Raw genomic sequence first — 22,500 nt, 5'->3', positions numbered from 1 at the left:
CTGATGTGTGATGTGAGTGAGTAGGGGCACTGTGCAGCTGATGTGTGATGTGAGTGAGTAGGGGCACTGTGGTGCTGATGTGAGTGTTAGAGTAGGGGCACCGTGCTGCTGATGTGAGTGTTAGAGTAGAGTAGGGGCACCGTGGTGCTGATGTGTGATGTGAGTGTTAGAGTAGAGTAGGGGCACCGTGGTGCTGATGCTGATGTGAGTGTTAGAGTAGAGTAGGGGCGCTGTGGTGCTGATGTGAGTGTTAGAGTAGAGTAGGGGCGCTGTGGTGCTGATGTGAGTGTTAGAGTAGAGTAGGGGCACCGTGCTGCTGATGTGAGTGTTAGAGTAGAGTAGGGGCACCGTGTTCTGATGTGAGTGTTAGAGTAGAGTAAGGGCACCGTGGTGCTGATGTGAGTGTTAGAGTAGAGTAGGGGCACCGTGCTGCTGATGTGAGTGTTAGGAGAGAACCGCGGCGCCGATAGAGGGCACCGTGGTGCTGATGTGTGATGTGAGTGTTAGAGTAGAGTAGGGGCACCGTGGTGCTGATGCTGATGTGAGTGTTAGAGTAGAGTAGGGGCGCTGTGGTGTTGATGTGAGTGTTAGAGTAGAGTAGGGGCACTGTGCTGCTGATGTGTGATGTGAGTGAGTAGGGGCACTGTGCTGCTGATGTGAGTGTTAGAGTAGAGTAGGGGCGCTGTGGTGCTGATGTGAGTGTTAGAGTAGAGTAGGGGCACCGTGCTGCTGATGTGAGTGTTGAGTAGAGTAGGGGCACTGTGCTGCTGATGTGAGTGTTAGAGTAGAGTAGGGGCGCTGTGGTGCTGATGTTAATGTGAGTGTTAGAGTAGGGGTACTGTGCTGCTGATGTGAGTGTTAGAGTAGGGGCACTGTGCTGCTGATGCTGATGTGAGTGTTAAAGTAGGGGCATCGTGGTGCCTGCTGAAAGTGGACCAGGGCAAACAGGGCCAGGGAGGGATGCAGGCCAGCCTGATTGTCATTTGTGACTCACTACTTAATGAATCAATACAGTCCTCTGGTGACCTGTTAGTGGGTCACTCTGCCATAACACAGCATTTAGCATCCCATCTTCAGGTCAGCAGCATGAAGCACATGGCATTGTCAACACCAAGGTCGGGCTATTAAGACTACTCAGGTTATCAGGGCATTGAAAAGAAATAAGACATATTTACAAGATGTGCGTTTATGAAATGTGTTGGCGCAAAAGTCCTTGTTGCTGGAAAAAGATGCATGTGGGTTTTATCTGATTTCCAATTTCACTGTTTGTTCCTTGTTTATTTGTTTGTTTTGAGAAGGGTGTTTCTTTGAAACATCTGAACCTTTCTGTAGGCACTCTTCTATTGGAGTGTGGGTGTCAACTTGAAAAGCAAGGCTTTGTTTTTGAGGGTGTGCTGTTTAGTTTTCTTGCTTTTGTGTGTCTGTGTGTGTTTGTGTGTGTGTGTGTGTGTGTGTGTGTGTGTGTGTGTATGTGTGTATATGTGTGAATGTGTGTGTGTGTGCGTGTGCGTGTGTGCGCGCGTGTGTGTAGATGCACGCGTGTGCATATGTGTGTGTGCTCGGGCGCCATGTCTCCTGTGACGTGTGGCTTGTGTTTTGTGGCCACAGCGAGTGTGCCGGCCAGTGAGACGGAGTCGGTCAACACGGAGAACGAGAAAACAGAGGAGGAGAAGACGCCGTGCTGCGGGCCCTTTTGGTAAGAGCCTGTTGAGAGACACAGCTATGTCCACCACCACCACTGTGAAAACTGACCTAAAGAGAATCTGTGGATGTGCCCAATGGAACAAGTCATATTGCAGGTCCAAAGAGGGGTCAGAGGGAATTTGAAGTGAGCAGTGTGTAAGGTCAGGTTGGGTGAAGTTCAAAGTCTCATACTGTTACTGGCAATTGCTTGACTGAAAGAAAGGGAATGATGGAATGAAATAAGACCTCAACTTGATTACCTCAATTCAGTTCTAATGGGTATACAAATAAAAATGTTTTACAGATATGTCAGATGATGTGTACCACCATTTACAACCCAAACTCTAGATACACAACTCCAGCACCACGACACCAAAATGCACACTTGCCCGTTGACGTCTGTGTAGTCTTTATTTTCTTCTACTCTGTTTGTGTTTCACTAATGCTGTTTGTGTTTCACTAATTCACCGATTGGGTTAAATTCAGAGACCAAATTTCCCTCACAGGATCAAAAAAGTATATATACTTATACTCTCCTTCTTAAAATCTCTTCCCATGTCATTATAGCAATTTCATGCAGTTTGCCTGTTCTCTCCTGCAGTGAGCTTTTCCCATGACACACTCTCTACCTTTTTAAGACCCAGCAGGTGTACACAGCCCAAAATCCTCTCTGGCTCGAGGTTCAAAGTGATGTTATGGTGAATCTCAGTTCATCAGTCTGATGTGTGCAATACTGATTTCCATACCTGCATATCTTGAATTCTGGTTCTGTTGTTCACAGTTCAGGAGTTAACAGAATGTGGCCTGGCATATGAAATTTCTTCATTTAACAAAGCGATGTTTTCTCTGTTCTATGACACATTTTTGGTAAATGACAACATGTATTCTTTACATTTCTGCAGTCAAAAAATTTCAAAGTCAAAGTTCAGGTCAGTGTGGGGTCTTAGATGGATGTGGTTGTGGAAGCACGTTGCATGCTGCGAATCCACACAATTTAATTTAGGCATGCAGCTTTTACGGTATTCCTGTTCAATTGTATTGATATTAGCAGTATATTTGTAGCTTACTTTTTGAATTTTCTTTTTGTGCTTTTTTTGTTGCTTTTTTTTTGATCGGCATGCTGTTTCAATATGATGTGTGTAAGTCACTGTAATTTTCATGATAGTATTATGGTATGCTTCCATAAACTATAGCTTCAGATGTATCAGTCACCCATCTCATCATAGACAAGCCTTGCCAATTTTTTTCAAATCTAAAAAAATTGGATTGTAGTTCGCAGTTTTGATATCAGTAGTTTGAATTTTAGTAACAGGTAGTATCTAGTCATCTGCTTGGTTTGTAGGCATTTCTTCAACATCACTCTCACTCATGTAAGTTGTCATTCTACATCTTGGCAGAAGTAGATAACTCCAGCTGTAGGAAGTAAAAGTCCTCCCACATGTTTGTTCCAACCATCTGCAGATTTTAATTCTCACAACTTTTCAGCTAGTTGGATCAGTTGATTAGTGGAGTCACCTGTGTTAAGTTCACAGGTAGAACCAATACATGGTAGGGCTTTTACTTTCTGTAGCCGGGCTTTTCTACCTCTGCGTCTGGGTTTGAGCATTCTTTGTTATGCCGCTCATCTCTCTCGTGTTTAATGTGTAGTCATGCCCTTACTCCCACTCTCCTGGCAGTCGGCGCTGGCGTCGCTGGAACCGGTGCTGCCGTAGGAATTGTCGCCTGGCGGTGAAATCTGTGCCTTTCTATTGGCTGGTGATCATCCTGGTGTTCCTCAACACTCTTACCATCTCCTCTGAGCACTACAACCAGCCAGTCTGGCTCACACAAGTGCAGGGTGAGTGGTGCAGTGCACCAGGAGTCTTATTGGAGTTTCACTGGCTGACATTAAAGGGACACCAGGCAAGCCTGATGCTTTTACTCTACGAAACTCCCCCTCACTCGGTCTGAAGCTCTTTTCCTTTTCTTTGCGTCTTACTTCAAGGGTTTTCGCTGCTTCTTCGCCGGCTCTGCCATTATACACACGTTTGCAACAATCTCTAACGTTTCTTTAGCCTGCCTCTGTGCTGTAAACTGATCCTGCTTCGGTCGGCGGGTAGGAAACACCGAACTTGCAAGTGGGATATTCTTCCTACAGGCAGTAGGGGCGGGCGAGAGACCCTTCATTCGCCACGTAATGAGTCATTTAACCATATACCGACTTACGAAGATGATTAATTAACACGAAAACGTTGCCTGGTGTCCCTTTAAGGCTAAAATGTAAGACGAGGGTCTTTGATATCCATTTCAGATATTTCACACAAAGATCTTGGAAGATGTTTATTTCTTGTTTAGGATCAGGACTTTTTTGAGTGCATACTCTGAACAGGTAGTGTAGTGGCTAAGGAGCTAGACGAGCCAAAAAAGTTCTGGCTTCAGTTCAAGGTTATCACTGTTGTGCTCTTGAGCAAGGCACTTAGCCCCGAGTTGCTCTGGAGACACTGGCATTGTAATAATTACCATATTTAAGACTCTTTGGCTAAAAAGTGACCGATCATTTAGTAAGTTAGAGGACCTTATTTAGAAATTCACTGAATATGACAGAAAAGTGTATTGGTTCAGAGCTACAGTCTGTGTCTTAAAATGAGGTGAATGTCTTCGTAGTGACTGTTGCCTGTCTGTGTGTATTCAGATGTGGCCAATAAGGTGCTGCTGGCCATGTTCACGTGCGAGATGCTGGTGAAGATGTACAGCCTGGGCCTGCAGTCCTATTTTGTGTCGCTCTTCAATCGTTTTGACTGCTTCGTGGTGTGTGGCGGCATCACCGAGACCATCCTGGTGGAGCTCGAGATCATGTCCCCCCTCGGCATCTCTGTCTTCCGCTGTGTGCGTCTGCTCAGGATCTTCAAAGTCACACGGTAAGAGGAACTGTGTGTGTGTGTTTGTGTGTGTGTGTGTGTGTGTGTGTGTGTGTGTGTGTGTGTGTGTGTGTGTGTGTGTGTGTGTGTGTGTGTGTGCGCGCTTAGTATCTTTTCTGATGAGTATTGTGGCAATGTAGATGTGCCTGTGTGTGTGTGTGTGTGTGTGTGTTGTTGCCAGTGGTACTCTGGTCTCACTCTGTTCTTTGTCTCTGTGTGTGGTGCAGGCACTGGCAGTCGCTCAGTAACCTGGTGGCGTCTCTGCTCAACTCCATGAAGTCCATCGCCTCCCTGCTGCTGCTGCTATTCCTTTTCATCATCATCTTCTCCCTGCTGGGCATGCAGGTGTTCGGGGGCAAGTTCAACTTCGACGAGACGCAGACCAAGAGGAGCACCTTCGACAACTTCCCCCAGGCCCTGCTCACTGTGTTTCAGGTGTGTACCTGTACCTGGGCCGTGTGTGTGTGTGTGTGTGTGTGTGTGTGTGTGTGTGTGAATCTGAGTTGTCCCAGATTGGGTTGAAGATTACATTTTAATGGAGACTTGGCTATATATATGCTACAGATTAAGGAACGATTTTATATATAAAGTGAATGTGCAGTATATGGGCATTTGTATATGCTGTATGTATGCATTTGTGTGTGTGTGTGTGTGTGTGTGTGTGTGTGTGTGTGTGTGTGTGTGTGTGTGAGTGTGTGAGTGGTCTGCAGTGTTCAGCTCCATGTGTCTGTGTGTGTGTTGGGCAGATCCTGACGGGCGAGGACTGGAACGCTGTGATGTATGATGGGATCATGGCCTACGGTGGGCCTTCCTCCTCCGGCATGATCGTCTGCATCTACTTCATCATCCTCTTCATCTGCGGAAACTGTATCTTTTTGCTGAGAAAGAATTCTTGGTGGGAAATGTTCCCACACCACTGAGGGAGCTGTGTGTCTGGCCCAAAGTTTTGCTCACATCAACCTTTGCGTTGCTACAGTACCTTGTCCTGTGTCACACTGACTCACACAAATACCTATTTCAGGAACTCTTTTTTTATACCTTCTATGAAAATAAGTAAATGAAAAGAAATGAATGAAGTGGAAACGCTAGTGTTTTGAATGCCAGCCTGCATTGTTCTGGGTCTGCACTTCTACTCCAGGGCCTCTGCGGTGTACTTGTGTCCCAGTGTGCTCCTGCAGAGTCAAGTGAATGCTTGAGCGTATAAAAGGTATCCACTAAGAGGCTTTAAATCCACACTGAGCTGCCCCCATCCTAATACCCTTTATATTCGTTCCCCCCTCATCTCCCCAGTTGCTCTGCTTTACCAGCGCTGTGTAGTATTCATACATCACGTATTACACAGGATAACAATGCATGCAGTATCATAGTCTTTTAATATTGTAATATTTTTTTCTTTCATATAGTAAAGATGTTTTCTGTTATAGCCCTTTATAAAATATGCAGACATCCTCCTGAATGTGTTCTTGGCTATTGCTGTGGATAACCTGGCTGATGTTGATTCTCTCAACACTGACAAGAAGTAGGTCCTGTCCAAGCATGTCTAGTCAATAGCAGTCATCATGACTGAGCTCTACTGTGATTTCGTTTAGCGTGGCTATCATCAGGCGCTCAGCGTGGCAGAACTAATTCTCTCTCACTTTCTTTTCAAATAAAGGGATGATGACAATGATGATGACAAAGAGGAAATAAAGGTATTATTTAAATATTTGAGCTGTGTGTGTGTGTGTGTGTGAGTGATTGAGTGAGTGTGGGTTACTTCCACATTATGAGTGTCAGTTCTATCTGTGAACTAAACCACCACAGCACTCTAAAGCCCCTGTGGTTCTGTGTTTTCAGGTCCCAGTGGAGGATGAGGAGAAAGATGGAGGTAAGGTGCCCAAATCTGGAAGTATGTGTGCGTGTGTGTGTGTGTGTGCGTGTGTGTGTGTGTTTATGTGTGACTCACTGTTTTCACATGCCTAGCAGAGGAGGACGAGGAGGAGCCTGAGGTTCCATCGGGACCACGCCCTGCCATCTCAGAGCTGGTTAAAAAGGAGAAGATCACTCCCATCCCAGAGGGCAGCGCATTCTTCATCTTCAGTACCACCAACCCGTATGTGTCTCTCACACACACACACACACACACACACACACACACACACACACACACACACACACACACTTAAACTTAAACTGATAATCTACAAGCTAATTTGGGATGGATATAAATTAACATTAGTTTGAAATACCTACGTCTTGCTTAGCCAGTATACCAGGTAACACTGAGAACAGTTAGAAGAATGAACTAATTAACCATTTAAGTAAGGCACAACTTTTGTTTGTCTCTCCTCCTGAAGAATCCGTGTGGCCTGCCACAAGCTGATCAACCACCACATCTTCACCAACCTCATCCTCGTCTTCATCATGCTCAGTTCCGCCTCGCTGGCTGCCGAGGACCCCATCAGGAACTTCTCGGCGCGGAACATCGTAAGTGATGTGGTAGAACGCCCTCCGCTGTGTCAATGCCTCCTCTCGTCCCAGCCCAGAGCCTCAACACTGTCTGGCATAGTAACCAGCAGTGACTGCACTGTGATGTGCTGTGTGCACATCTACATGAGAGATCCTGGTGTTGTTGGTAATAATAATAATAACTCACACGCAGGACAATAAATGACCTAATGGTCTCCCTAGTCTTTCAATTCATAAGATGTCAATAGTGTCTTTGTCACAGTAATAATTCTTTCCCACTTTGTGCTGAGGTCATTTTCCCATGATCCCTTGAGGCATTTCCACCGGAGGGCGATCGGTGTGCTCTGAGCTCTGCGGCCGAGAGCCTCGTGGGGAGGTTTCAGGGAGTGACCCTGTGATGTGTTTGACGTGTGGGCATCTGGGCAGAGCACACTGTGATTTGTGTATTTCATTCAAATGTGCTGTTCCAAATGGTCTTGCTGCATGAGCTGTATATATCTGATTAGTTACGCATTTGTCTTGTGCCCCTTATCTGTGGTGTTGTCAGTACTGGAATTGAAATGTTAGTCCCCCCATATTTGATAGCCTATATTGATTGCCCATATTGATTGCCCATATTTGATAGCCTATATTTGATAGCCTATATTGATTGCCCATATTTGATAGCCTATATTTGATAGCCTATATTGATTGCCCATATTTGATAGCCTATATTTGATAGCCTATATTGATTGCCCATATTTGATAGCCTATATTTGATAGCCTATATGTCTGTTAGTTGTTTAGTTTAGTTGACAGTTACTTAAGAGTATAGAGTTTAGAGTATTTGCTGGCAATTGAAATAAAGTGGGTTTCTTTGTGAGGATAATATTAGTTTTGGGAGGACATACGGTAAGCTATCATGACTAGAGTTAATCATTGTCTGTTTGGCAGATATTTTAAGGGACACATTTATGAATAGAAGCCTAATAACTGAGAGGCTGTTGATGAGCTTGGCTTATTTGACAGGTTCTTTACTAAGAATTCACATGCAAATGAGCCAGTGTATCCTCAGTGTTTGGACACAGCTGGAGCTTTAGATGCATTTGTTTTCCAAGTGTCTCATTCAAGCAAATTGCATGGCAGAATAAGTGGTGATTTTAGTCTGAAGGATGTAGTGTGAATTAGAGCATAGTTCAAATAACAAAGCATAGTTCATGGTTAGTCTCTGCATTTAGAAGTTTGACTGGAAGAATCATGCCTTTATATGAAATCATTCATTCCTTTTTTTAATCCATAATTCAAAACTAACTCATATGTTTTAGTTTTTTTTCAGACTTAGAAATGAAAAGCAGTTGCAGGAATCATACTGTCAATATATGCTGTGATTTGCTGTGATGTTTGTTTCCTTCACTTTACATTAATGTCTGTGTTAGGCCCACCATATTCAGATGTTTTGGGTTTGATTCTACCAGAATAAAACAAAGAAAGTACATCATAATCTAGGGGTGCAAATTTTCATCTGTCATAAAATGTCATCAGGGTTCTAATTTGAGATGGCTTTTAGCATGGCATTGATGTAACGGAATCACATACGAACATTCTGAATAACTGCTTGCAGTTACTTGCCTCGACTTGCCTTGCCTCTAATAGCCTGAACGTATAATAGTATTTACTTCAAAGCTATACTGTGATGCCAGAATGTTTGAATGTAAATGGATTATATGTAAAATACAGCCCTGTTTCTTTGCACATTATTAGGTCATTTAGGCCTCGTGGGTTACCCGGTATAGACCATATGAATCTCTCTCTCTCACTCCAGACTTAAGCCTGGCAGAATCACACCCATGTCTGTGAAGCGATAAACAGATGTTTTTAATCCCTGTTAAACATATACATTGCTTTTTGCAGATACTTGGTTACTTTGACTATGCTTTCACGGCTATCTTTACAGTTGAGATCATACTCAAGGTAAATGGCATGTTCCGCGTCTGTGTGTTTTGTGCAATGTGCCGGTGTCAGTAACACTGTAAACCGTCTGGTTGCCTTCCAGGTCCTAGGCTATGCTGATTATGTCTTCACTAGTATGTTTACATTTGAGATCGTGTTGAAGGTAACCCTTTAAGGACACAGAGAGCCTTGCTGCATTTCTCTCCCTGTGTGTCACCTACCACTGCAACCTGGCTTGATTCGCCTTTTTACTTTTTTATTCTTATTCTTATTATTTTGCTTTTTTTTTGCTCTACTTTTCTTCCAAAACAAACAGCACCTCTTTTAAAACATGTCAAACATGTTAGAGCATTTCAACTCATCTGATCAGGACATCATAAAGCCCACAGTTCATAACAAAATAGCAACGCAAGAGTTGTTGGATTTTCTAAATAGTCTTGTCAAATGATTGGGTAGGAAAAATCATATTGTTAGTCGCACGACATCTCCAGTTATAACCTCTTAATTGGTGCTGAGAGAAAGGGCTACGGTATCCTTAACTGAAACCAGGTTTGGTGGATGGGTATACTGCTGCTGTCATGGTCTTTCTCTCTCATGGGGGTTAAAAACAAACTAAACGAAATGATGCAACTCTTTGTGCAGTGACATCCATGCAGGTTTAAAACTCATGGCTTTGACTGTGGCTAGGTGTGACGTACAAACGACCCAATGCAGAAGCAATAGATACCAAGCCTGCCACATCCAAAGCCTCGTTCATCTCTCTCACATCTAATCTACTGGGATCTAATAAAGCCATAAAAGAGGGGGCACAACCAGCCATGTCCCTGCAGGAGCATGGTTCAGTCTGCTCTTCCAGTGCATATAAATGTAGTGTGTCCTCCAGAACTGAAGGGGGCAGCACAACCTCCTGATTCTCAGCATGCTGGCTAGGCCTATTTTCCGAGCATCTCCTGGCATAACTTGGGCTCTATTTGGAGTTTCTGCTGGCCTCTGGATTTACATGCACTTGGGAGATTAAGAATCCTTTACTTTTTTCTTTTCTGGCTGATTTTATTCTCTGCCTGCTTAGAGTATGAGGAGGGGTGGAGGTCAGGTCTTCCTCCTCTCCCCCAGCTAGTTAAGAACTCCTAGGGTGGAATGTGCTTCATGGAGAACACTACAGAACGGCGCACATGAATGTGTCAGTAAGGGTATTCGCCTTTCCAATCGTTCTCTCTCTTACTGGCCTCGTGTCTGTCTCTCTCTCTCACTATCGGGTACCTCTGGTTCTTGGTCTCTCTTGCCCTCTCTTCCCTCCTCTCTCTCTCTCTCTTTCTCTCTCTCTCTCTCTCTTGTCCTCTTCTCTACCTCCATTCCCTGATACTGGCTGCTTCCTGGCTCAGCAACAAATGGCATGTTTTATTGCGGGGCACCCTCAGGCGCATTGAGAAAGGAATGGCTTACTACTACATTCATGCTGACTGAAGCCGTGTGGGTTTGGCGATTGATAGCATAGAAGCATTAACCATAGCATCCCAGTTAACTGCTCGCCACCCATAAATCGAGTGGCCCAAAAGAGTGAAACCGTGTGTGTGTGTGTGTGAGTGTGTGGGTGATAAGATGCTCATGTGTTGCTTGTCTGAGTCTTGCGTTTGTGAGGAGAGCACTAACCCTCTGCGCCCACTCTTCAGATGACCACATACGGGGCATTCCTCCACAAGGGGGCTTTTTGCCGCAATTACTTCAACCTGCTGGACCTGCTGGTAGTGGGGGTCTCCCTGGTGTCCTTTGGCATTCAGTGAGTGCTGATTCTTCTTGTCTTTACCACTGAGTGTGTTGTCTTATTATAGTCTTGTCAGATCCCCATGCTACCTGGTGAACTCAATTTAACATCCTATACCCATTTGTGAATATCTCCATTTCTTAATACCCTTATTGTTTAACCCTTAACTTCTTAAGTTAAGCCACGTCTGTTAAGCCTCATATTATTAAGCCTCATTTCACAAATGCACTGTTCAGTCCGTTATCTGGTTTTTGAGTAAAGATGATGTTGTGGAGAACATAAGGGGATGCTGTGTGGAGTGGAGTGTGTGGTATGCATGTGCGTGTTTGTGTGTTTTCTCTGCTGATGCATAGTGATCTCCCCACACAGGTCCTCAGCCATCTCCGTGGTGAAGATCTTGCGTGTGCTGCGAGTGTTGCGCCCCCTCAGAGCCATCAACAGAGCCAAGGGCCTAAAGGTGCGCAGCCGCCACCGCCTCCTCCTCTTCCTCACTCTTCATCATACCCACTCTCCCTATTTAGATTTCTCCTCTCACACATTTTTACAGTATGACACAGTCAGAAAACATGTTCCCGATTGATATTTTGAAAATTGGAAAGTGTCCGTATAAGGGAACAGTTCACTTCCTCTGCCCGGCCGCTGTGTTGACCTTCCCTCTCCGTTCTTGCTTGTCTCACAGCACGTGGTGCAGTGTGTGTTTGTGGCCATCAGGACCATCGGCAACATCATGATCGTCACCACGCTGCTGCAGTTCATGTTCGCCTGCATAGGAGTGCAGCTGTTCAAGGTCAGCGCCCAAACTCTCTGGGGAGGTCGTGTCTGGTACCAGGCCTAAAGATAGTGTCATTACTTACACTTTGTTAAAGGTTAATATTGAGATCAAGGTCATTGCTGTAGCATTTGGTTTAAGGCATTTTGTGTGTGTGTGTGTGTGTGTGTGTGTGTGTGTGTGTGTGTGTGTCTGTGTGTGTGTATGTGTGTGTATTTGTTTGTGTGTGTTTTGGATGAACTGTTTCCTGTCCACAGGGGAAGTTTTATCGATGCACAGATGAGGCCAAGTCCAACCCTGAGGAGTGCAAGTCAGTCACGCTGATAATCCATCAGCACACACACACACATTTGACACAACACACACACACATACAAAAAAACATACGCGTGCAGTGCACATCTCACACACGCGCACACACACACACACACACACACACACAGACACACAGAACATCCACCAACCGCTATGTTGATGGGCATTGTTTTGGCAACCTTCCTCTGTCATTTGGAAGCTATTTATGAAGCCCCTTGAAGCCATATGAAGCCCTTTCACCACACTACCATTTATGTTTGGACGGACTCTGTTAGTTTGACACCCTATGGTGTGCTGTAGGAGCTCCCTTTATAGTGTTGTTTTGTATGACCCTCTCATACACTCTCTGCATTACCTATCTCTCCCTTCGTCCCCAGGGGAACCTTTATCATGTACAAGGATGGTGACGTGAACCAGCCCTCCATTGAGAAGAGGCAGTGGCACAACAGTGACTTCAACTTTGACAACGTGCTCATGGCCATGATGGCCCTGTTCACGGTCTCCACCTTCGAGGGCTGGCCTGCGTAAGACACACTTCTCTAATCACCATGCACTTACAGTACACTAGCACACACCTCAGCCTAGCGATACGAAGAACAGGATGTGATGTATACACTTACTCAAAAGAGAAGGGTTTAGTTCCCCCCTTCACTGTAAAGCTCTTTGGGGGCATTGAAAAGCGCTATATAAATGCAATGTGTTGTTGATGTTTGTAGTTTTCCAGAAAGATGGTGCCGTGGGAAATTAAGTGTTCAGTGTTTGCTGGCTAGTTAGGCAGCAGAGAGTATGTGAATTAGCCTGGTGAGATGGCAGCTACAGCCCCAGGAGGGGAGGTGAGCTGGAATGGAGTGGGGTCTGGAGATCAAGTCTGCGGCTCTAATCACAGTAACGTGCTTCCTCCACTGTCCCATTAATGCAATGCAGCGCCAGAAGGAGGAAGGACAGTGACAGTCCTAAGGACTGAGCTGTGGTAGCCTTGTGGTCACTAAGAGTACTCTTTGGGCCTCTCATTTAGTTACATTACATTACATTACATTTGGCTGACACATTTTTAGCCAAAGCGACTTACATATGTCAAATATATTACAAAGGACTACATTGTCCCCGGAGCAACTTGAGGTTAAGTGCCTTGCTCAAGGGCACAACGGTGGAAGCTGGGAATTGAACCGACAACTTTCAGGCTACTACACGCTAGCCCAGCTCCTTAACCGCTACACTACCACCGCCCCCATTACATTATTAAGTTACATTATGATTAGTAACAGTGAGTAACATTATTGGTGATGTTTGTGTGGTATAAAGAAAGGTAAACTAAGCCTGTAATATGAGCCTAAAACTTTCAGAAAATCAAATCCCTTACAGTTATTTGTTTTTCAATAGCAAGAAAGCAGTAGTATGAGTCAGAGGTGGATGTAGATGGTTTGTCTGGACTGCCTTGTAGCTGAAACATTACAGATAATATCTTAATGACCTAAAGTGCAATGTGCAAATGATTCATATCTGCATCACTGTCCAGTCCTCTCGGTGGAGCAGTGCCCTGTGGCATAAACATGGCTTGTTGTTGATTTGTTTTCTTTCCCCTCGCTCATCCAGACTGCTGTATAAAGCCATTGACTCTAACAGAGAGAACATGGGCCCCATCTATAACTACCGTGTGGAGATCTCCATCTTCTTCATCATCTACATCATCATCATCGCCTTCTTCATGATGAACATCTTCGTGGGTTTCGTCATCGTCACATTCCAGGAGCAAGGAGAGAAGGAGTACAAGAACTGTGAGCTGGACAAGAACCAGGTTAGAGATCCTGTGGATGTCACTGTGTGTGCATGAGATGTCTGTCTGGCTGTGTAGATTGCATGTCGGTCTAAGTGTGTAGAATGGACAGTTTTAAAGTGTGGATATAGATCTGTACAGAGAAAGTACATATGTTTGAACACATTATATCTGTAATGGTGGAAAGTCTTGAGTGTTCAGATGTATGAATCTGTACAGTATACTACATTGTACTATTACTACAGTATAGACCCTTTCAACAAGGTAAACAAAAACAATGCTTGAACATTCTATTTGGGCCCCAATCTACTTCCTCTGCATTAAGATAACATATGGAATGTTAAAACGGAAGTCTTGTGGGGCCAACTATGATGCTGATAATGGAACTCTCTTGAAAGGGTCCATACTAAATATATGTGTGTAAATGTATGTGTGTAAATATATGTGTGTGTTGTATGTGACCCCCTGTGCTGTTGTGTCCCTCTCTAGCGCCAGTGTGTGGAGTATGCCCTGAAGGCGCGGCCTCTCCGTAGGTACATCCCCAAGAACCCCTACCAGTACAAGTTCTGGTACGTGGTGAACTCCACCGGCTTTGAGTACATCATGTTTGTGCTCATCATGCTCAACACGCTGTGCCTGGCAGTGCAGGTGAGTGCATTTCCCTAACTCCAACCTAACCATTTCCTAACTCCAGCCTAACATTTCCCTAACTCTAACCTAACCATTTCCCTACTCCAACCTAACCTTTTCCTAACTCCAGCCTAACATTTCCCTAACTCCAACCTAACCATTTCCTAACTCCAGCCTAACATTTCCCTAACTCCAACCTAACCATTTCCCTACTCCAACCTAACCATTTCCTAACTCCAGCCTAACATTTCCCTAACTCCAACCTAACATTTTCCTAACACCAACCTAACCATTTCCTAACTCCAGCCTAACATTTCCCTAACTCCAGCCTAACCATTTCCTAACTCCAGCCTAACATTTCCTTAACTCCAGCCTAACATTTCCCTAACTCCAGCCTAACCATTTCCCTAACTCCAGCCTAACCATTTCCTAACTCCAACCTAACCATTTCCCTAACTCCAGCCTAACCATTTCCTAACTCCAACTTAACCAGTCCCTAACTCCAACCTGCTTAACACCACCTCACACGCAAGCTTCATCAGAGAAATTTCGACAGAAGGAATACTTCTGGAGCACTGAACTTAAATGAAAACCAAAACATGAAAACACCATGCATTAATATATGGAATGGAAACACCATGCATTAATATATGGAATGGAAACACCATGCATTAATATATGGACTGGAAACATTAATCATACTGTACATGCATCAGTACTATGGCAGCGATACTGTTCTTATACAGTAGTCAACTCGTTCATTTATTCTCCTGCTCCCACCCTGCCCCTTTAGCACTACGGCCAATCAGCGCTCTTCAACTATGTGATGGACATCCTCAACATGGTCTTCACAACTGTGTTCACTGTGGAGATGGTTCTCAAACTGATTGCCTTCAAACCCAGGGTATGTATCCATTCTCTCTTTTGTGAATGGTACACAAGCACGTACAGTAATGTCAATGAAGCTAATACTCTCATTCTCTCTTCCTCTCACTCTCACACACACACACACACACACACACACACACACACACACACACACACACACACACACACACACTCACATTTCTCTTGCTAATCATAATGTAGGATGTGCTAATCTTACTTTGGCATACCATAGTACTCTCTGTTTTCCAACCTGAAGTGTATTGTGTTGTGATGAAATGAGGAGTAATTGAATGGTGCATCTCCCTCCCTCCCTCCCTCCCCCCCTGCCTCACCCCACGCCTCCACAGCTGTGTGTTGCGAAGAAGGACAGGGACCCAGTAAGAGCCTGTGTTTGTGGTGCACTAGCTAGAGGCTGTTGTGGGATTGCTATTCTTAACACCAACACTCCTTTCAAATAGATGGAATGCATGCTGACTGAGACTTTCATTTTGAATCTACTTCTCTCACACATAATGTTTTGAAATTTGCATTTGATTAAATCAATGAAATCATTTTAGTATTAGATTAAAAGTACTGTAATTCTGTGCTGCCCCCCCCCCCCCCCCCCCCCCTCTCTCAAACCACCATCATCTCACCCCTAATGCCTCACAAAGGGGTATTTTGGGGACGCGTGGAATGTCTTTGATGCCCTGGTTGTGATTGGGAGTATAGTTGACATAGTTCTCAGTGAGATCGATGTAAGTATGCCTCAGCCCTGCCCACTCCTCCATTTCCTCTCTGGTCTGCAGGCCAGTAGGCCACATGACCTCTTCACAGGGACATTCTAGTCCTCCTTTTCGCTACCTCCAGGCCAAGTTGCTGATTCTCATCTGTCTTTTCTGACTCCGACTCTACTTCCTGTTCCTCAGGTCTTAACTTTCTTCTCTCCCCCCCCCTTGTCTCGTCTGCTTGGTCCTACTTCCCCTCCTCGTTTTTATTCCTTCAATCCTCTTCTTTCTTTTCTCTCTCTCTCTTTCCTTCCCCCTCTTTCCTCTCCTCTGTTTGTCTTTTGTGTGGTGTGTGTGTGTGTCTCATCCACAGCACTATTTCACTGATGCGTGGAACACGTTTGATGCCTTAATTGTAGTGGGTAGCGTCGTTGATATTGCGATCACTGAAGTCAATGTAAGTATCTTCTTCTGTGCATACGGGAATGGGAACCATGCAAGACCATGTGCCCTTTGAACAGTCCACTCTGTTGCAGTGCATTAGAGGGAGAGCTGTCACTGGTACTTACAGTAAGAACAAAGCGCCATTCCCTGCAAGTCATGGAAATGCTTGGATGCTTGACGGCTTGGTTCGTAAAAGCATGTAGCACTGACCATACCAAATCTTGATGAAATTCCACTTTGTTACAGAATTAATTCTGGCAGTGGCTTTCGATATACAGAACCATAAAAAAGCAGGGTAGGGAAATCAATAGGATGTCTTCCCACATTTATAGCTGGCCATGAGCCTGGTTGCATTTCATGACTGCCTCATAAATGTGAATTATGAATGCAGTATTCCACATTAAAAGGCCTCATTCAATTAAGCATACATAGCACCACCAGTAAGGCTGTAAATGGTTTAGTCCCTGTGACGTTAACAGGGATCACTCTGTTCTTGTTTATTCCTGAACATTCCAGAAAGTTAATCAAATGCTAAACTTGAATTCATTGCAGTTCTCCCCATCCAGCCCATCCATCCCATCCAATATGAGGCAGTGAGCAGCAGCACTGTTAGGAGCTGCACTAGGGCATTTTCCTTCAGAATTATTTTTAAAAGTAGTTACTGGCATAATAGGCATGATAAAAAAAAATCTATACAATGTATACAATCACCTTTAATCTGCAAAAAGTTTTGACCAAATTAAGTTAATTTATTTTGTTTAAATCATAACTGGGCATAAATGGTCTTTTGCAAGGTTTCATTCCAATTACTTCTGTTGTGTATTGTGATTGTGTTTGTGTGTGTCAGTGGTACTCTCCTACCAGGATACAGACACTAAAGCACTCACTCACACAGTAAAATGAATATACAGTAAGTCAACAGTCACATACACACTGCACTTCTACCACTTCTATTAACCCCTTCACCTGTGTAGAGCGTTTTCACCTGTGTCCACTGTGCATGGGTATATGTGGTGGACGCTTCGACTCCTCGAGACGATAATGACACGTTTCCATGGTAACCCCAGGATTAGTTTGGTTGTCTAACCCTTGTTCTTATTCATTCTGTTCTGTTTCCATAGAAACTTGTAGAGGCAAGTATGGCAACAAAAAAATGTACTCAATCTCCTGTCTGCTCGTAAATCTGCTTCATAATGACTTCGCCTGTCGACCCCCTCCTCAGTGCTGTGCACTTCTTTCTGACGTTTTTCTGTCATCTGATGTTTTATTGTCTGAGTCATTTGTAAAGTGGTATTAAATTCTGTCTGTCTGTCTCTCTCTGCCTTTTAAAAGCATAGGGTTGCTTAGCTTTGCCGCCCTTAAAGCCCTATCAGCTAAATGCTCGGCTGTTTACTAAGACAGGATAACAATGATGAGTCGGGTGTTAGCCTTGTGATGGAGTCCTCCCCTGCATGTGTTTGCTAACTAACATGCAAGAAAAATACTCACATGCTGGAAGAAAACACAGGCACATGCACACACGCACACGCACACGCACACACACACACACACACACACACACACACACATCCCATTACACAAATCACAATGGAATTATCAACAGGTGTTTGATTCCCTCCACCAAAGAGCATCAGTGTAATCCAGGGGCTGCTGCAGACAGCATGCTAGTCCCCGACTGGAGCCTAATCTAGCCTAATCTAGCGGGATGCGCTGTGGGTCAAGTGTAGCGTCCGTCCATCAGCCATCAGCAGGGCTTTAGGGTAGAGTTGAGCAGAGCCCACGTGGCCTCCTACTCTCTCTGTCAGCTGCTCCCAAAGCTGCAGTGCTGTTTCTCTGGAGTGTCCATGTCGCTGTGTCTGTACTGTACTGTATGTGTCCGTCCAGTCCAGTCCCGCCCTCCACTGCATACTGTGTGCAACTGAGGTCCTGCGGAGGTGTTTGTACAGTATCCATGTTTGTACATGTATGTGTACCATGTCAGTGTGTATGTAAATGTGTGTTTGTCTGTGTATATGTATGTGTGGCTGTGTCAAATGTATATGTATGTATGTGTACATGTCAGTGTGTATGTAAATGTGTGTTTGTCTGTGTATATGTATGTGTGGCTGTGTCAAATGTATATGTATGTATGTGTACATGTCAGTGTGTATGTAAATGTGTGTTTGTCTGTGTATATGTATGTGTGGCTGTGTCAAATGTATATGTATGTGTGTGTCATGTATTTTCCTTTCATTGCTGTGTGTAGTAAACATGCCGTTTGTTTCACAAGGTCTCTCATGAATATTCGCATTGTAGATAATAAGCAAATTAACATTCTATAACTAGCCCCACATGTGGAAGGTTATTTGTGGAGGCCTTGTGAGATGTTCATCAACTTCCTCTGTGGCCCACGCTCTCACTGCTTGTGTCTGTTGCTGTGATGCTGTTATAGATCTACACCCTCTAGTTCAGACATGTTTCATTTTGTTTCATTGTGTCTGACCTAGCAGAGAATGAATCTATTTGCCACACAGCTGTCTCATCAGAAGACATGTTGCCGCTGTCTCTCCTGTCCCTACTCTGTCTTCCATTGCATGTTGGGAATTGTAGTCACCATTTCACGCCCTAACAATCACCTCATACCCCCTCCTTACAGATGGCGCTTGGCCACCCGCTCCATGCTCCGGTCAGTCTCATCCAGTAGAGTTTCTGTGAAGTTTGACCTTTCTCTCTCTCCATACCTCCTCTCTGTTCCACCTCCAGACAGAATGGCCCTGGAGCTCACAGTTCACAGCTAGCTCAGTATTTGATCTCCGCTAGCTGAGTATTTAGCCACTTTTAAAGTTGTTAGTTAGTCAGTATGATCCAAGACTGAGATTTCAAAGCTGTTCAATAGTAATGGAAATGATCCTGACTTCATCAAGGTTAAAGACTTAACACTCCACATGTTTAATCCAGGCCAACTTCAAAAGTACGGATTATATACGTAATTTTAATAGCGAAATAGATATACCATTCTACAAAGGGTGACCAGCTACTATGCATTTTTAGAAACGTTATCAGTTGTACAGCACTTTGAAGACTGCCCCAACCTGTGGCATAAAGTAAGCCTAAGCATTTTTGTACTTATAGACTGTGAAAAGTCATGGACATTTAATTTAAGATCATTGAAAAGTCATGGAAAGGTTTTAAAATTCCTGCAGTGAAAATGGGTTGGAACCCTGCACTTCAATTACAGTCAGAAAATTAGCTAAGTTAAGTAAAGGCTAATTCAAGTTGGTCTTCACTGCACCCTGTAGGGATGAGGTCACTAGTGCTACTGGACCATGCAGATGGCTGCTCAGTGTTGCAGGGTGTGTGTGTGTGTGTGTGTGTGTGTGTGTGTGTGTGTGTGTGTGTGTGTGTGTGTGTGTGTGTGTGTGTGTGTGTGTGTGCTACTCCTGTGAGTGACCGTTTGTGTTCTGTTCTCTCTTCCTGTAGTCAGCTCTTTAAAGCTCTTAAATCACAGAGAGGAGCTCTTGGGTAGAGAAGGTGTGTAAACTTCAGTCAGGCTGCATGCCCAAATGCCCTCTCGCTCTCACGTTCTATATTCCAACTTCCTTTTCTCTCTCTCAATCACTTCCTCTTTCTGCCCTCTTTTATTTACAATCGATTTTCTCTTTTTTTTTTTTTTTAGCCACTCTGTATCTACCTTTCCTCCTTTACTCTTTTCTTCTGTTGCTCTCTGCACCACTCTCTCTGCACTGGTCTGTGTTAGAGCGCCCTCGAGTGGTGACTCTTTTGCAGGGCACTGTTGATCTGCATGAAATGCTGCAATGCTTGATCATTGTGTGTGTGTGTGTGTGTGTGTGTGTGTGTGTGTGTGTGTGTGTGCGTGCGTGCGTGCAAGCAAGTAGAGTGTGTGTGTGTGTGCATTAACATGCCTCTGTTGGGCTTACCTGCAACATGACAGTGCTGAGAGCATGTGCTTCATCTAATGCTATGGAGGGTTTGCTCATCAATGCAGTTTATTGAAGGACATCCATACTTCCATTCGCTTGCTTTGAGTCCCGACCCATAACTTTACAACTAGGCAGCTCATCACGTCGCCGACGGATATCAATAAAACTGTGTGACTAAACTCACATACTCCCCCGTCTCCATGCATCCCTGCATGCACCACCTGACCAGGCCATGTCTGTCTGGACTCTCTGGTGCTCTGGCACCAGCTGCCAGTGACACCCCCCCAACACCACCACCCTTTGTCTGTGTTGCTGCTCAGACTCTGCTTCCTGACCCCAGGTCAGAGCACAGACTAAACTATACCCTCTCTGTGTTTCTGGTGTGTGTGTGTGTGTGAGAGAGATATTGAATTGATTTGTGTGGGGATTCAATATTGAGTGTGAAAATGTATTAATGTAGAGTTGTGATTGTCTTTTGAATTGAAGTTTGTTTGTATGTAAGTGTGATTGTGCTAGCATGCTTTACCAGATGAGTTTGTGATTCAGATACTGAGCCTTTGGCTTTGGTTGGGTACTGTCCAATACACATACACTTACACACACACACCTACAATCTCTCTCTCTCTCTCTCTCACTCACACACACACACACACACACACACACACACACTCATGCACACACACACACACACACACACACACACAGAAACAAACACCCCAAAGGCCCCCCATTTTACAAATTCCCATTCTGCATAAATAGACCAAGTCTTCAGAGATGCAGAACAATGAGTCTTAGTTATGGGCCTAATTAATCTTGTGTACATATTAGAGCAGTGCTGTAATACTTGGACTAAAAATAAATAAACTTTCCAAAGGTTAGCACAGTGAGTTGAGCACACTGTTCTGCTCCGAACGCCGCAGCATAGAGACCTATTTTAAAATGTCTGAGGAATGCTTCCATTGCATTAGTAGGGCATGACACCATAGCGCACACATGCAGAGCTACTGAGGGTATTGGAAATGTGAATTAGTATGTATCCTCTGAGTATGCTCTTTTTTCTCCCTAAAGGTGAAATATATTTGGTGCGGTGGTTTATTTCTGGCCTTCATACATTTGCTTTTGTAGGATACAAGTACTCCAATTAATCATTTAACGTGACAGCTGTAGGGGGGAGCTTGGACCAAAATTGGATTCCGGCCACCAGTGTTGCGGATTGTGTTGTGTGGGCAAATTTGTACCAAGATATTAGGGTCGTTTATGGAGCTTCACACAACACTTTTACCCATTATGACCACATTGCTGCTCTCTGCTCTGGCCAGGGGGCAAAATCTGACCCAGCCCTGTGGGCCAGGCAGGTCAGTCCGGCACGCTTCACTGTGTGTGAAGGTGTAATGTAGGGCTTCAGGCTAGGCAGTGCTGGTGTGGAGTTACAGATGGATACTGTCATCTTGAAATCCTTGCACTTTGACTTCCCCTATGTGATATGTTGAGCTCAGTGTCTCCCAGAGAATGTGTTTGCATGGCCTGCGTAAGTTAAGAGTTATGCAGCCATAAAGACAGACTGGTGTGTGTGTGTGTGTGTGTGTGTGTGTGTGTGTGTGTGTGTGACACTGGAGTGCAGTAGTGTGCTAGTAGTTCTGTGTTGCATAATGATAATTGTCCTGTTCTGTGAGTCTGCTCCCATTCCTGTGCTGTGCATCCGTTAATTTTGTCTGCAGTCCCTTATGTAACCACCAGGGTTAGCTGCAGCTCTCTTGTGGGGTGTGTATGTGTCTGCGCCAGTGTGTGTGTGCGTGTGTGTGTGTGTGTGTGTGTGCGTGCGTGCACTTGGACGTATCTGTGCTTGCCTTGTGTGTGTGTGCGTCTGTATGTGTGTGTGTGTGCACGCTGGCACGGATCTGTGCTTGCCTTTTATGAGTGTGTGTGTGTGCGTGTATGCGTATGTGTGTGTGTGTGTGTGTGTGTGTTATGTAAGTGTCTCTGTTCTGTGAGTGCGGTGCATTGCTGGATGTGATGTGACCGACCCAGGCTAACGTGCTGGTCATTATGAGCAGACTGAGGGGATTCTTCTTCTGTGGGCCTGTTCTGTATTGTCCTCCAGTCACGGAGGTTGCTTCTCTGTGCTGTACTGTATGTCTCTCCACTGATAAGCTGTCTGTGTGTCCTTAGATAAGTTGCTGTACAGTGTGGTGCGGTGCGTGAGTCTGTTGGTGGTGTGACAGCGTTGTGGTTCAGGTTTGGTTGGATGGGAATGTGCTGATGGTGTTGTGCTGTACAGAATGTGAGTGTTGGAAGGAGTACCTGGTAGCTCTGTGCTAAGGTGTGGCTAAGGCTA

The 22,500-nt window shown here is 44.7% G+C and overlaps 1 protein-coding gene across 16 annotated transcripts in view; it reads left to right on the top strand.

Moving 5' to 3' along the window:
• The window catches only part of cacna1da (calcium channel, voltage-dependent, L type, alpha 1D subunit, a), a 79,243-nt gene that overhangs the window by 42,436 nt on the left and 14,307 nt on the right, over positions 1–22,500 (top strand). For 7 of the 16 annotated variants that reach the window (XM_048255640.1, XM_048255633.1, XM_048255628.1 and 4 more), the window contains 22 exons: positions 1,609–1,696; positions 2,586–2,612; positions 3,360–3,520; positions 4,355–4,580; positions 4,808–5,015; positions 5,327–5,447; positions 6,024–6,099; positions 6,235–6,271; positions 6,417–6,447; positions 6,543–6,672; positions 6,917–7,046; positions 9,061–9,120; positions 10,628–10,734; positions 11,089–11,176; positions 11,399–11,506; positions 11,746–11,798; positions 12,180–12,326; positions 13,396–13,597; positions 14,066–14,224; positions 15,000–15,110; positions 16,175–16,258; positions 17,367–17,378. In XM_048255640.1, the coding sequence (XP_048111597.1) occupies positions 1,609–1,696; positions 2,586–2,612; positions 3,360–3,520; positions 4,355–4,580; positions 4,808–5,015; positions 5,327–5,447; positions 6,024–6,099; positions 6,235–6,271; positions 6,417–6,447; positions 6,543–6,672; positions 6,917–7,046; positions 9,061–9,120; positions 10,628–10,734; positions 11,089–11,176; positions 11,399–11,506; positions 11,746–11,798; positions 12,180–12,326; positions 13,396–13,597; positions 14,066–14,224; positions 15,000–15,110; positions 16,175–16,258; positions 17,367–17,378 (2,366 nt within the window). Of the gene's footprint in view, positions 1–1,608; positions 1,697–2,585; positions 2,613–3,359; positions 3,521–4,354; positions 4,581–4,807; positions 5,016–5,326; positions 5,448–6,023; positions 6,100–6,234; positions 6,272–6,416; positions 6,448–6,542; positions 6,673–6,916; positions 7,047–8,918; positions 8,979–9,060; positions 9,121–10,627; positions 10,735–11,088; positions 11,177–11,398; positions 11,507–11,745; positions 11,799–12,179; positions 12,327–13,395; positions 13,598–14,065; positions 14,225–14,999; positions 15,111–16,174; positions 16,259–17,366; positions 17,379–22,500 lie in introns of all 16 variants that reach the window. The other 9 variants (XM_048255634.1, XM_048255643.1, XM_048255636.1 and 6 more) reach the window with 5 other exon arrangements.

This window comes from Alosa alosa, chromosome 10, assembly GCF_017589495.1.
Source record: "Alosa alosa isolate M-15738 ecotype Scorff River chromosome 10, AALO_Geno_1.1, whole genome shotgun sequence".
Lineage (NCBI taxonomy): Eukaryota > Metazoa > Chordata > Actinopteri > Clupeiformes > Clupeidae > Alosa > Alosa alosa.
This window is presented reverse-complemented; position numbering and strand designations above follow the sequence as displayed.